This window comes from Pseudophryne corroboree, chromosome 6 (genome assembly GCF_028390025.1).
Source record: "Pseudophryne corroboree isolate aPseCor3 chromosome 6, aPseCor3.hap2, whole genome shotgun sequence".
Lineage (NCBI taxonomy): Eukaryota > Metazoa > Chordata > Amphibia > Anura > Myobatrachidae > Pseudophryne > Pseudophryne corroboree.
In genome coordinates this window covers 463928924-463944121 of record NC_086449.1, presented here as the reverse complement: position 1 = coordinate 463944121, position 15198 = coordinate 463928924, and the positions used below count along the sequence as shown (strand labels likewise).

At 43.5% G+C, this 15198-nt stretch overlaps 1 protein-coding gene across 2 annotated transcripts in view; it reads right to left on the bottom strand.

The window, feature by feature from the left end:
- The window catches only part of WASL (WASP like actin nucleation promoting factor), a 181926-nt gene extending 174167 nt beyond the window's left edge, over positions 1-7759 (bottom strand). The window contains exon 1 of one of the 2 annotated variants that reach the window (XM_063927171.1): positions 7407-7759. In XM_063927171.1, coding sequence (XP_063783241.1) covers positions 7407-7526 — 120 coding nt within the window. In that variant the 5' untranslated portion in view covers positions 7527-7759. The remainder of the gene's footprint in view (positions 1-7406) is intronic. The other variant, XM_063927172.1, reaches the window with a different exon arrangement.
- Between the last annotated feature and the right edge of the window lie 7439 nt (positions 7760-15198).

Sequence of the window (15198 nt, the reverse complement as noted above, 5' to 3'; positions counted from 1 at the left end):
ACCAAAATCTGAAAACCTGTACAGACCACACATTCCCCTTCAATACCCCCTCAGACTTCCGCACATGCCGCAAGACCCAGTCACATGCCCATTAGTCGCCCAATTACACGGATGCCAAACTGCAAGGACCCCAATTCCCAACATGCCAAACTGCAAGAGCCCTAATCTAGACATATTAACACTGTAAGGGTTGTCTACAAATAGCAGGGTTTTTTTTTTTGTTTTTTTTTTGAAACATACTTCTAGGGACTGTTTATGATCCATGAAGAAAAAAAATTACCTGCATCACGTTTTCACTATTGTATAGCTTAGTGACCTAGAAAGAAACTGAGGATGATCTCGATGTGACATCAGGGAGGGGAGCAATAAAAGGCAAAAACTGACGCTTGACACACTGTACACTGAAGTTGGTGTTCCGATCATGCTTCGGCAGAACTTAACTCTGCCCCAGTTATGCAATGGAACCAGACTAAAAGTTAATGCTCTGCAGAAGAACCTAATTGAGACCGAGATTCTACCAGGAAGTGGTGCAGGCGGGACTGCGCTTATACCATATATACCTCTTATACCCATCTATTTTCCTTTTCAATGCAAGCTGCAGAAACCTGCAGATTTATGTAAGCGTCTGCTTCGCTATGAAAATCGACAAGTTGCATGGACAAGCGCTCAGGGCATCACAGAACCAGCCGCTTCTCCCATGGGCAGCTGTACGTGGCTTGCTCACAAGTTAGTAGCCCTAAGCATATTTTTGTTAATCCCTGAAGGAAAAACTGCTAATATTGTTTACAAATAAATTTTGTGATCAATGTTTACAACATACATAACAAAATTATATGGCACTACTGTCTGTTAAATTAGTTCCGCTGAGCAATAACAGACATCTATGCGAACAGAGCTGCGGGCAAACCCTAGTTAATAATATTATACAGGAAGGGCCTTAAAATTAATCTAAATAGAAGAGCAGTCTTTCACCAGTTGCACTGTAGATCAGAACCCAATTAGTGGCCGAGAGGACTAGGCATATCATCCTCTTTGACTGAAACCTATAAGATTCCCGTGACGAAAGTAAGAAGCAGACAGCACGAGAAAGGAGCAGAATGACCAGTAGCCAGTGCAGATTTAGACGCCAGTCAATAACACTCAAACCTTCTTCCTCCAATCCCAAAATAGTGGTGGGTCCTAATTGAGGGTATAGCTTAGTCTCTAAACAAAACCTTGCTTTCATCATTAACAGGCCAAGATCTCTGTTAATTGGGAGAAAACATACACAAATCTAATTTTAGCAGTAAGGTATGAGGTAAGGTAGAAATGCCAAATAATTAGGAATTTACTGTGGTTGCTCTTTCTTGGACAACGGTAAACTCCATTTGCTAGGTCTAAAACCTTAGTTGCCATGACGAATGGCATTTTTTGAGCCCTTTATCTACAGTTCATCGATACAGTATACACTATTGCGGTCATCGTTCTTGGTGGTATACTCCATCACTACAACGAGTGTAAATATCCAGTTTGGAACATTCCTTTTGCATTCCTGCACATTTGTACATTCATGTTCCTCTGGGGTACAACAGACTGCCCAGTGCAAATTTGATATTTAACACAGGTGAGTGCATTTCACACAATCTACTACATCTACTTATTTTGTGGCAGTGTACACTACGGCCTTTTTTCTTTTACACATGGAGACAAAAATGAAAGCACATACTAAGCCACTGTGTGCAGCCTTTAAGCCCAAAGTATTTAGTTCATGACTGGAATTGCTCTTGTACAAAAAGGTCACTCAACTGACATCTACTTGATGGTTATGCATAATACAGTCTCAAGGGGGGCAATTCAATGGGGTTTTTTTGTGCGCTGCAATGTAATGGGCACTATTTCAATAGTCGTACCCAAACGCACCAAGTTTAGCCACAAAAAGCGGATAAACCCTTCTAAAGTACTGGGCATGACAAGGAAAATGTTGTTTGGGGGCCCAGAAGCAGGCTTTTTACATATTTCTGCTTGCCACCTCAGGAGGGTGCAAGCAGAAAGGATGCAAGCCTAATCGGAATAATAATTGCTCCATCGGGCATCCATTACTTAGTGGCGCAGAAGAAACAAATTTAATTGCTCCACAAGACTTGTCAAGAACATGGTGAAGGGTGCTTTACCAGACAAATCTTTCAACACTGCTCACTGTAGCACTGAAATCACAAATGTGCACTGTGTGATGAGGGCCATATAACTTTCAACCCAACTGTAATGTCCTATTCTTTTAAGTTATTGTCAGATCATTTTGATGAATCCAGTTGCTAATGCCACAGGATAAAATTTTAAATTCAATGGATCTGCAATTACTCTCCTGTTTTGCCTTGCATTTGCTAATTGACGCAAATCTCTCTCAATCTTGGGATGAAATTCCACCTATTTTAGACAATCGCTGATATTTTGTCTGAGCCATTGAAGCTCTAACAACCACTCCTCTTCTCAAAGTCACCAAGGTCTCCACTTGCAGCCATACTACCCATACTGGGTGATCTTCAGATTGCCGACTGTCGAGATCGCAGCGCACATTAAACCGGCGCCGGAATCCCGACAAACGGCATACCGACAGTTTTTCTCCCTCGTGGGGGTCCACAACCCCCCTGGAGGAAGAATAAATAGCGTGGTGCGTGTAGCGTGCCACCGTGCCCGCAAGGGTATCATTTGCGTTCGCCACGCTGTCGGTATGCCGGCGGTCGGGCTTCCAGCGCCGGTATGCTGGTCGCCGGGAGCCCGGCCGCCGGCATACCATACCACACCCCCCATACTAATCCACAAGGGCAGTACAGCACTTTTATGCACGACCGCAGCTGGATAGGTGTTACAAAAGATCACACTTTAGTGAAAGCCGTTGCTTTCCTAACATCATTCAGATCAAGCCATAATCACTATAGCAGAATCAGCAGAATCATGTGAACAAGCAAGTCGAACTTTGGACCTGTACTTTATTAAAAGGAAAAAAAAAAAAGGAAAAAAAACACTAAACCTGAAATACAAGTGGGATTAAACCAAAGCGCTACTAATGCAATTCCATGCAGAGCAGACTTCAAATACAAGACAAATTTCAAGACAGTGACAAATAGTTGCGAAGCATAACAACTTCTACACACATGTAATATTTACACACAAACATATCTATATATCTATCTCTCTCATAGATATAGATATAGATAGAGAGAGATATATATATATATATATATATATATATATATATATATATATCTCTCTCTATCTATATCTATCTATATATATATCTATATCTATATATATCTATATATATCTATATATATCTATATATATCTATATATATCTATATATATCTATATATCTCTCTCTATCTATATCTCTATCTATATATATATATAAATTCCCAATAGAAGACTGCGGCACTCAAGGAATTTTAAAGTCAAACAAATATATTCAAGGTGCACAAAAAAGCTGACGTTTCGGGGGTCACCTGCCCCTTTGTCAAGGTGTGCAACCTTGACAAAGGGGCAGGTGAGCCCCGAAACGTCGGCTTTTTTGTGCACCTTGAATATATTTGTTTGACTTTAAAATTCCTAGAGTGCCGCTGTCTTCTATTGGGAATTTGCAGAATACCAGAAGGCACCGGGGTAAGCTGAAGCAGCTGGGATGAGTGGCGGCCCTACATACACACAACATACATACACGTACATATACACAGGACTATACAAAGATATTTGATAGAGAATATACAGTGCATCCGTCAAGTATTCACAGTGCTTCACTTTTTCCACATTTTGTTATGTTATGGCCTTATTCCAAACTGGAATAAATTAATTTTTTCCCTCAAAATTCTACCCACAATACCCGGTGACAACGTGAAAAAAGTGTTTGAGATTTTTGAAAATGTATTAAAAATAAAAAACTAAGAAAATCACATGTACGCAAGTATTCACAGCCTTTGCTCAATACTTTGTTGATGCACCTTTGGCAGCAAGTACAGCCTCAAGTCTTTTTTGAATATGATGCCAAAAGCTTGGCACACCTATCTTTGGCCAGTTTCGCCCATTCTTCTTTGCAGCACCTCTCAAACTCCATCAGGTTAGATGGGAAGCGTCGGTGCACAGCCATTTTCAGATCTCTCCAGAGATGTTCAATCGGATTCAAGTCTGGGCTCTGGCTGGGCCACTCAAGTACATTCAAAGAGTTGTCCTGAAGCCACTTCTTTGATATCTTGGCTGTGTGCTTAGGGTCGTTGTCCTGCTTAAAGATGAACCGTCATCCCAGTCTGAGGTCAATAGCGCTCTGGAGCAGGTTTCATCCAGGATGTCTCTGTACATTGCTGCATTCATCTTCCCCTCTACCCTGACTAGTCTCCCAGTTCCTGCCGCTGAAAAACATCCCCACAGCAGGATGCTGCACTGTAGGCATGGTATTGGCCTGGTGGAGAGCGGTGCCTGGTTTCCTCCAAACATGACGCCTGGCATTCACGTCAAAGAGTTCAATCTTTGTCTCATCAGACCAGAAAATTCTGTTTCTCATTGTCTGAGAGTCCTTCAGGTGCATTTTGGCAAACTCCAGACGGGCTGCCATATGCTTTTTAATAAGGAGAGGCTTCCGTCTGCCCACTCTACCATACAGGCCTGATTGGTGGATTGCTGCAGAGATGGTTGTCCTTCTGGAAGGTTCTCCTCTCTCCACAGAGGAATGCTGTAGCTCTGACAGAGTGACCACTGGGTTCTTAGTCACCTCCCTGTCTAGGGCCCTTCTCCCCCAATCGCTCAGTTTAGACGGCCGGCCAGCTTTAGGAAGAGTCTTGGTGGTTCCGAACTTCTTCCATTTTCTGGATGATGGAGGCCACTGTTCTCATTGGAACCTTCAAAAGCAGCAGATCATTTTCTGTACCCTTCCCCAGATTTGTGCCTCGAGACAATCCTGTCTCGGAGGTCTACAGACAATTCCTTTGACTTCATGCTTGGTTAGTGCTCAGACATGCACGGTCAAGTGTGGGACCTTATATAGACAGGTGTGTGCCTTTCCAAATCATGTCCAATCAACTGAATTTACCACAGGTGGACTCCAATTAAGCTGTAGGAACATCTCAAGGATGATCAGTGGAAACAGGAAGCTTCATGGCAACGGCTGTGAAAACTTATGTACATGTGATTTCTTAGTTTTCTCTTTTTAATACATTTGCAAAAATCTCAAAAACACTTTTTTTCACGTTGTCATTTTATGGGGTATTGTGTGTAGAATTTGGAGAGAATAAAAAAATAATTTATTCCATTTTGGAATAAGGCTGTAACATAACAAAATGTGGAAAAAAGTGAAGCACTGTGAATACTTTTCAGATGCACTGTATATTACACTGACACTACTACGAACCATTCAATGAATTCCTATGGATTTATATACTGTATGTGACAACTGTCAGTAGCACTTGAATTTGATGCATCTTGCCTATTAACAGTATTAGTGGTCCTTTAAAATGTTATCCATGTCTATAAAAATAATAATGAACAGGAATTATAGGACAGGCACTTTTAAAATTAACTTCCATTACAGGGTTCTGGTGATGTGGATAAAAGGGCGACCAGAAAAATGACTGCATACTGTACCGAGGCTTGGAAATGAGCCACTGATACTGAAGCACAATCACTGCACCCAATGAGCTATAGAGACTACATAGGAGTGTTCCTGGGAATGATGGCATGTGTAATTTCACACAGAAAGTGGAGAGGAACGGTTTTGAATTCCAATTACCTACAAATGAACCCGGTTACATGAAATGATCATATGTAGGAAAGCATAAACCAGATAGCAAAGCATCTCATTGCTTCATAGACACGCTTTTAGTAGAAACGCACATACAGTAGGATTATATAGCAGTTCCCAAACGTTCTATAACTGAGGATTAGTAGGTTCATATACAAAAGGTACACTAAGCAGCCACTTCACGTCAACATTACAACATTAAAATGAAACCATCAGATATTACTGCAATTAAACATTGTGACAAACTATAATCACAGTATTTATATCTAATAACATATTAACAAATGCTAACATTATATGTTTCCTATTATCCAGGTGCATAGTCATCACAAATATAGAAATAGGCTCCTGAAGCATCCAAAGCAATTTTCCAGGTATAAAGCTCTATAAAGTATATTTTCAGGTTGGCTGTCTCCTCTACCAGATCTATGTGCTGTAGAAACTATATTTGTTTATAGTGGAGGTCAAAGTACATATTTAAACACGCTTCTACAAACTTTAAAAGTTCCATGGTCAATAAATACTATTACCTCATCATACAATACAAAGAACCATGTAACACTAAAAGAATTCACATTTGTCATGCATGCTAAAGTAGTATCCAGTAAAATGAACAAGGAAATAATAAATACCACTTTGCAAACTCATCATACTCCTGGCTTTTTCCCTTGAATCACAGAAACAATTGAAGAAAGTTCTGGCACAATTTTGGAGATTTGTTGGTCCCAGTAACTCATCACATATTACCATCTCTTAGCAGAACATGTATGCTGCAGTAAAAACTCAGTTATGCAACTAGTATCGATGATTCACAGCAATATCTGATGCATCACATCTATATATCCCAAACCTCTTGGGCAATCCTGTACATGTAACTCGGCATGTCAGATTACCCTACACTATAATTCCAGCTGTCAAATAAATAATTTAATATCCCACAATACCAACACCGGAATTCCGGCATCTGAAAAACCCACCAGTCGGCATGCCGACCAACAGGGACTATTCCCACTCGTGGGTTTCCACAACACCCATAGAGTGGGAATAGAACCTGTGGTAAGCGCAGCGAGTCCGCAAGGGGCATCGTTGTTCACACTTTCCTTTCCAGTGGCCATCCAACAGCCAAGATTCCGGTGACAGTATTGTGACCGACGGTCACACATACCTAACAGAAAATAAATGTAACTTAGACAATGTGCTACAAAAACAAATGGTCTCATTGAGCCCAGTAGCTCTCCCTACTACATTACTACTCAGGCATCAGCAAAGCTGGGGAATGACCACTGTTGTCTGTGCCCATCATACACAGGGGTCTGCAGTCAGTGACAGGTGACTCTCACCCTGGCCACACAAGCAGGAAGTCTCTGTACAATACACACAAGAGCAGCAGGCACATAAGACAACCGAGGCCACACAATATGCACAATCCCTAATAGTCATACGGCTGGAGGGTATGGCTGTGCCTTGTAGTGCTGCTAGGTGTAGAGCCAGCTGTCACTCACCATATCCCCTGTGTATAGGTCAGTATGGCAGATACAGATCTCACACACACAGCCAGCCGGGTACACGCAGCGCAAGGCCTGGGAGCAGTAAAAGTCTCCCTATAGTCACCCCCAGCACCCAGCAGGCTAGGCCGCTGCACTCACCACACACTTCTTGCCCAGGTAGCTGTACAGACTCTCATTCTCCTGCAGGGTGAGCAGGATTGAGCCGCAGTTGATGGGCCGCTTGCTCTGCCTGTTGTTCCCAGCGCTGTTGTTGCTCATGTTTGCGTGTCCCGGGCCCCGGGCGGGTGGCGGCTCTGTTCCTGCGCTCTGAGCGGTCAATTAGGGCCGCTCCATGTCCCGGGCACTGTCGTCGCGTTGTGGGAGGTTCCGGAGCCGCTGCTTCCTCTCCCTGGCCGGCGCTGGAATCGGGATGTCAGGGGTGGGGGCGGAGAGGCGTGCTCGCTCCCGGCAGCGCGGGTCACCCGCACACGTGAAACACAGCAGCGCTCAGATAGCTCCGCGTACTAGTGGTAAAACAGTGTATTACATTTTATTACTCAGATGGTCTCCAGTCTCAGTACGAGTCTGGCAGCTTTGGCGGCCATTAAATTGGAGATCGAGAGCAAGTATGTGAACTGAGGCCCTCATTCCGAGTTGATCGGTCGGTATTTTTCATCGCATCGCAATGAAAATCCGCTTAGTACGCATGCGCAATATTCGCACTGCGACTGCGCCAAGTAATTTAACAATGAAGATAGTATTTTTACTCACGGCTTTTTCATCGCTCCGGCGATCGTAATGTGATTGACAGGAAATGGGTGTTACTGGGCGGAAACACGGCGTTTTATGGGCGTGTGGATGAAAACGCTACCGTTTCCGGAAAAAACGCAGGAGTGGCTGGAGAAACGGAGGAGTGTCTGGGCGAACGCTGGGTGTGTTTGTGACGTCAAACCAGGAACGACAAGCACTGAACTGATCGCACAGGCAGAGTAAGGTTGAAGTTACTCAGAAACTGCAAAGTAGTTTGTAATCGCAATATTGCGAATACATCGGTCGCAATTTTAAGAAGCTAAGATACACTCCCAGTAGGCGTAGGCTTAGCGTGTGTAACTCTGCTAAATTCGCCTTGCGACCGATCAACTCGGAATGAGGGCCTGAGGTTCTAATTCAGCCCTGATCGCAACAGCAGAATTGTTCTCTAATGGGCAATACTATGTGCACTGCAGGAGGGGAGGGGCACATATAACGTGCAGAGAGAGTTAGATTTGGGTGGGGTATATTATTTCTGTATACAGGGTAGGTGATTTCGGGTGTGCGTAAAACAGTAGCCAACCCTGGCTCTATGTTCCACACAAAGGTTCCCTCATGGTAGCATCTAGTTTACCTTCGTGGAGAGGACCTTTCCCATAACCCCTTGGATCCATGTCGCAATCTATTTGGAATAGTAAAGTGTGGCGAGCGGAGCAAGACACCAAACCCGAAGCGTGATGAGCGAAGCGAGCCCGCGAGGGTCCAATGCTGCATAGCAAAAAAAAAATTACCCCAAACGAACGGAGAACAAAGAAAACATTTTGGAGCTGTAAGGGCGGAAGTTCTCTCCTGCCCTCTCATTTTGTCACTTCCAGGTCCTGAGCACGAAGGTAACATAGACACAACCGTTCCCTCACACCTTCACCAACCACAGTGCATAGAAAAATAGTAAAACAGAACCTTGTCAGCGCTTAGGTTAATGCTGGAGAAATCCTCACTCCTTGGCACAATATTGCTTCGGCTCAATAGAAAGGAAATGAGTGTATATGGTGAAGTACAGTTTTTAATAACATATATCACATACAGATTCAAAAATTAAGATATTACGGCATTTCCATGATAATAAGAAATTTTCTTATAAAGCATATATCCACAGGAGATCAGAAATGGCCACAATTACTGGAGGTGATGTGAACCGTGTAAAAACAGTTCAGATTGCGTCTGTTTACGTGTGCTCCGGATCCACCGTCCCAGCCCGCAAACGTGACCACCGCCAGGTTATGCTCCGTTCTGCCCCCGTGTGAATGTGAGTCAGGTCCAACGCGTTTCTACCCCTTCTGGGGTCTTTATCAAAGACCTCGGATGCTGTATGCGTGCATCCGAGGACCTTGATAAAGACCCTAGAAGGGATATATGCTTTCTAAGAAAATTTCTTATTATGGAAATGCCCTACTATTTTAATTTTTGAATCTGTATGTGATATGTGTTATTAAAAATTGTACTTCACCATATACACTCATTTCCTTTCTATTGAGCCAAAGAAATATCGTGCCAAGGAGTGAGGATTTCTCCAGCATTAACATAAGCGCTGACAAGGTTCTGTTTCACTATTTTTCTATATATTGTTTCTGTGCTGGGTAAATACTGGCTGCTTTATTTTTACACTGCAATTTAGATTTCAGTTTGAACACACCTCTCCCAAATCTAACTCTCTCTGCACATGTTATATTTGCCTTACCTGCACTGCAGAGGCGGCTCCAGGCCTACCAGCACCCTGAGCGAGAAGTTTTGAAGCACCACCCACCCTTTCCGAAGGCACGCGCTCCTGGGATAGTGGGCATAGCCTTGCAACTTCATATTATGTTATCAGACAATAAATATATATATTATCACAAACCCCCTCTACACACTCAGGATTAGCAGCCTTGCACAATGCCCACAGTAGTGTTCCCTTCACAGAATGATCACATTAGCGCCAGCTACAGATAATGCCCCCAGCATAAACGTTTCTATAATGGGCGCAGTGTGTGCAGTGCACACAGGCCCCTAGGACCGGAAGGGGCCCACACCGCACATACAGCTCCCATATAGTATACTTACCCCTCCAGAGTCCCGCGGTGGCGGCTGCACGCGGGTCCCCTCCTCTCTGAAAATGCCCATGTCCCCCAGTATAGTGCCAGGTACACATAATGCCCACAGTATAGTGCCAAGTACACATATTGCCCACAGTATAGTGCCATGCACACCAGGGACGTGCGGTGAGCTAAATGGCTCAGGTGGCACTGGCTAGCACCAGAGCCAGATTTACATGCAATATATGAGCCAAAGGGTACATCTGGGCATTATACACAGGTGCAGCAGTATATACTTTTGGAAATTTGGTGAGTTTTGATCAGAGATGTGCAGAAAAGATAGCCAGGTGAGGCACTGCCTCACCTGCCATAGACTTTTTACTCCACGGTTTTGGCTATAAAAATATACAGATAAAAAAGAAAACAATGACTTGCGCCCTAGCTGCAGCTTGGCACCCGTCCAAAAGAACACCACTTCTTTCTTAAACACACAAATACACAAGATGAACGGTCTCCAAGCGCTGCTATTAAGATCCAAAGTCCTTCTGTCCTGATGATCCTCAAAGAAACAACAACAGTGTGACAACGTCTGCTGAGCTCCTCAATATTTCTATTACTGTGGCCCGTGATTTTGCTGAAACTGACCTTTTTTAAAAACAATGCGTTCACATAAAGGTTTCTTTCATCACCTCTTCTATAAACAGCAATGTGATACGTCTAACATCAGACAATTGGAACCCAGCTTACTTTACTGATAAGCCCTATATGCATCAAAAGGTATCTTTTTTCACAGGGGTCTCCTCCACGTTCAAAGGATAAATTCCATGTCCTCTTTATATTTTAAAAATTGATATTTATTTTAACCACAAACATGTGGCATAAAACAATAAAAATGAACAAAACAACAAGGTACCCACTATAGACAGGCAAGGCCACTTCCACTTACACCCCTTAGATGGAATAGAGGTTTAATGTCACACCACCGGAAAAATAGAAGTTACCATAAATCTAGGTGGGTATCAACATAAGCGGTAGGGTTCAAGCCTGGGGTCCTTCTACAATGCACCTAGATGCATTGTAGAAGGACCCCAGGCTTGAACCCTACCGCTTATGTTGATACCCACCTAGATTTATGGTAACTTCTATTTTTTTCGGTGGTGTGACATTAAACCTCTATTCCATCTAAGGGGTGTAAGTGGAAGTGGCCTTGCCTGTCTATAGTGGGTACTGTCAAAGTCAAAAAATATCGTTATTCTCATGCCTTGTACTAACCCCATGCGCTTGCCCGCTGCACGTGCACATTCTCTCCCGTGCGTGCGCATATTCGCAGTTGCGTGACGGCGCCTCCACGGACATGCACTCAAGCGCGTGGTATGTGCATTTACGGTAGAGTTTGTGTGCGTCTGGCGGGCGACTCGATTGTCACATAGTTAATCCAAATAGTGCATTTTGTAGGTTATGGTCTCCTTAATAATATCAGTAAGTTTGTTTAGTGTAACTGGTTCATGGACAGAGAAATCCCTCTTTACATGATACGAAGGGTCAGACAGGTTTTGAGCAGTGGTGTTTGGTATGCAACGGTAGAGTATATTATTAGTAACATTCCGGTGTTGGTTTGAGAGAAATTAATCGCTCCTGCGAATAGTTATGTTTATAAGAAGTTTATGGACATTTACTATATTTGCAGTTCATTATCCATGCGGCGGGAATCCTGAGATTCCCTCCCACCTGAGCAGTATGAAATAGTCACAGCCCACCTGTTTGAATCAACCTATGACCTTTTGTTATAATGTGAAGACAGATTCCTGTGTCCAATGAACAATGAGATTGTAGGCCCCTTTGTAGTGTACTGTATGCAGTGTATATAAGGCAGCCAGTTTGGGCAGCTCAGTCTACTCTCCACAAAAGGTTTTCATCACTGACTAACTTGAGAGCTGGTACCAGGACTGCGCAGCGATCATTCCCCAGTGTGTAAGTTTTTCTCTGTAACCAACTTGTTCTCTGTTTGTATTTGCCATACTCTCTCTCTCTCTCTCTGTTATTGTTACGCTGTTGTATATTGTATATGTGTAGTTATTATGTTTAGATATTGATGTTAGTCTGTAGTGTATAAAATGTTAACTGTATTTTCCCTTTTTACATAACTAAATCTCGTTAGTAAAGGTTTTGGAACCTTAGCAAGGTATTGTGTGTTTATTACCTAGCTGAGAGTATTCAGAGCGTCTCAATCGCTCAAGCGGCTTTTATATAATAGAGGTTAATTAGCATTGCATTGTGTTCACATTACAAAACCAAGGTTTACAGTATAGGCTCAGCCTTTCATTGTGTTGTATACAAGGTTTACTGTGTGTCATCCTGTGAGCGTCTGCGCCGCTCGTGTTCCTCTTGTGGGCACAGCGTCCGCTACGCTAGTAGCGTAGCATTACGGTACTCGGAACGCCTATAGCGTGCTCGATACCCAGCGTAAGCCGCGAGTGAACGTGTCGCTCGTGCGTCTCGACCACGGCCTAGCGTCTGCTACGCTAAGTGCGTACCCTTACGGTACCCCGTACGCCCATTGCGTACTGAGTCTCTTACCAATATATAGTGAATGTTATAAGATAAATATTTAGCTTTATTAATTGGCGGCTCGTCTGTCCTCCACATATCCGCTCTAGCGAACACAAGCAGACTTTATCTGTCAGCAAAGGGCGGGAAGGCGTATCCCTTTGTATCCGTGTTGGTGGTGAGGGATACGGTAGTGCTGACTAGATAAGCGTCTGCATCGCTACGCTGTAGGAGTGCTGGTGGAATCCGGAACCGGAAGGTAAGAACAGTACGCTATTGTCTTTTAAAACTGTTTTATTTCTGTTTGATACGTATTTCGTACGCAACACACGCACACACCTGCATTTGTCATTTGTGTAATTTTTACATCTCGCCTTCCTGTTTGCCATTTATCATTGATAACGTGCTGAGAAAGATTTGTTGCTATTGGTAGTTAAAAGTAAAATTAATACGTAAGGGAGTAATTTGTAAAACACGCACACGGCTTGCCTAAGATACAAGGAAGTTCTGTGTGGTGCTTGGTAGATGATTACAGTTAAAGATCATTTGCATTGATATAAACGTGTTACTTGTGTTTTTGTGGACATATCTGGCCTGCGTACACATGTCTCTAACAAAGGGCGGGACTAGCGTACATAAGGGCCGACGCACGTAGCGTATATTACGCAACGGAGCGTATGGGTACGCCCACGTAATACAAATCACGATAGTATTGTTTTAGTAGGCGATACGGAGGCAACGCGATAATAGCGCAAGTCAACCTCAGTGTCCTAAATTTTAGCGTAAATAATCCTTCTCTAGTTGTAACTCCTTTCGGGACTAGACTGTGATACTGAATGAAAGGGATTTCTGCGCAGAAACAAATGTAAAGAGTATATGAGGTGAAAGAGTGTGTATACATATATATAAGTTTCTCATTTTTGGGTGGAACCACAGGAAATCGAGTTCTCGTGAGGTACATACGTGAAAGTGACAGCACGGTGGCTTGGGAGGCATCCCTTGTTAAACATATTAAAATAAGAGCATTAGAGATAACAGACCAGGAGGTCCAGAGACAGACCAGGAGGTCTAGGTACAGCGGACTAGGAAGTCCGCTACAGATAGAGTCAAGAAGCACAACACCAGGAGGGTTGGTGCAATACCCATATAGGCCATTAAGCTCTGGCTGAAGGAATTCGCAGCCACAATTTTCGATTCCACTGGTCGTTCCGCACATAAGATTAGTTGCTTATGTGCAGAACGATTGTACTGCATGTAATTGTGTGCATTAGTTAGTAACTTGACCCAGTACCATTTGCGTACGCTAGAGGGGTCATAAACGCTATTTGTACATTCTAACGTGATTTGTGTAATTTATTTTTATTTTAAGGGAGGTTCGCTGGTCACTCAGGAATTCTCCAGCAACTGATGTTTACTGGGAAGGGTTAAGTGCTCTTCGGATCACACCCACATGTTCCAGTAAATAGAGGTTCAGGTCGCAGGGGCCCTAGGTTGAGTACGCCAGCGCTAAGGCAGTGTGTGGGCGTATTGGTCGACGTGGGCGAGTGAGTGGAGGTACTCGGTAAACTTTCACCGTCAGCCTACCCCGGACATCTTGGTTTTTGTAAGAGTTCGCTGAAGACCCTGATTTGAAGGTCAGAGGTAGCGAAAGCAACACCTGCAAAGATGGGGGCCAGTTGTTCAGGTAGGGGGCGATCAACTCTGGTCCAAGTTGATTCAGTAAACCGACCAATCGGGTCGGCAAGGTATATCATGTGTGAAAAATACGGTTCACACACAGAGGTTTTGTGCGATGAATGGGAAAGAATGACTGTGCATGACGGGGAAAAGTTCCCACGGGTAGGCAGTTTTAGTACCGAGGTGTTACAAAATCTAAGGAGAAGGATATGTCTCATTAAATCTGCAAAGAGACGGATCAAACATTATGATTATTTACAATTATGGCAACAGGAAGGTGAAATACAGAGAGGATTGGCTCAAGCGGCTGGATCTAACCCTATCAGAAAACTGATAGCCACCGCACCACCACCACCATACATAACGGGAGAGAAAGTGGTTACAGAGAATGGCACACTGGTGTATGATAAACATGCACTTAGTAACTGTATAGATGTTAAGAATAATGTAACTAAGATTGTTGATGCTAATACTAACTCGTGCAAGCTGTACCCTGTTTTAAACTTTCCCCAGGATTGTGACCAAGAGGATGAACCCACAACAATATCGGCACTCTCTCTAGCAGCCACCATAGCAGAAACAACAGTGGGTACGTCCCAACCAGTAATAGCAGTATCAAAGGCCCCTAGTGGAGGGACAGGTGAGGTCGTATCAACTGGTAAGTACGGCACTGTACACTATGCTGAAACCATTACACCACATGTTGTAGAATCTACTCAGAATGATGTTATTGAACTTAATCCCGTTAGGGTAATTGCAGTACCAAATGGGAAGACTGACACTTCAGGAGTCACTCCTGTCAGAAACATTGCCATGCACTGCCCCTTTTCCCGAACGGAATTAAGATCAATGGTGTCTGAATTCCCTGATCCTAGGAAAGATCTAGTTGCAAGCCAGAAGTACAT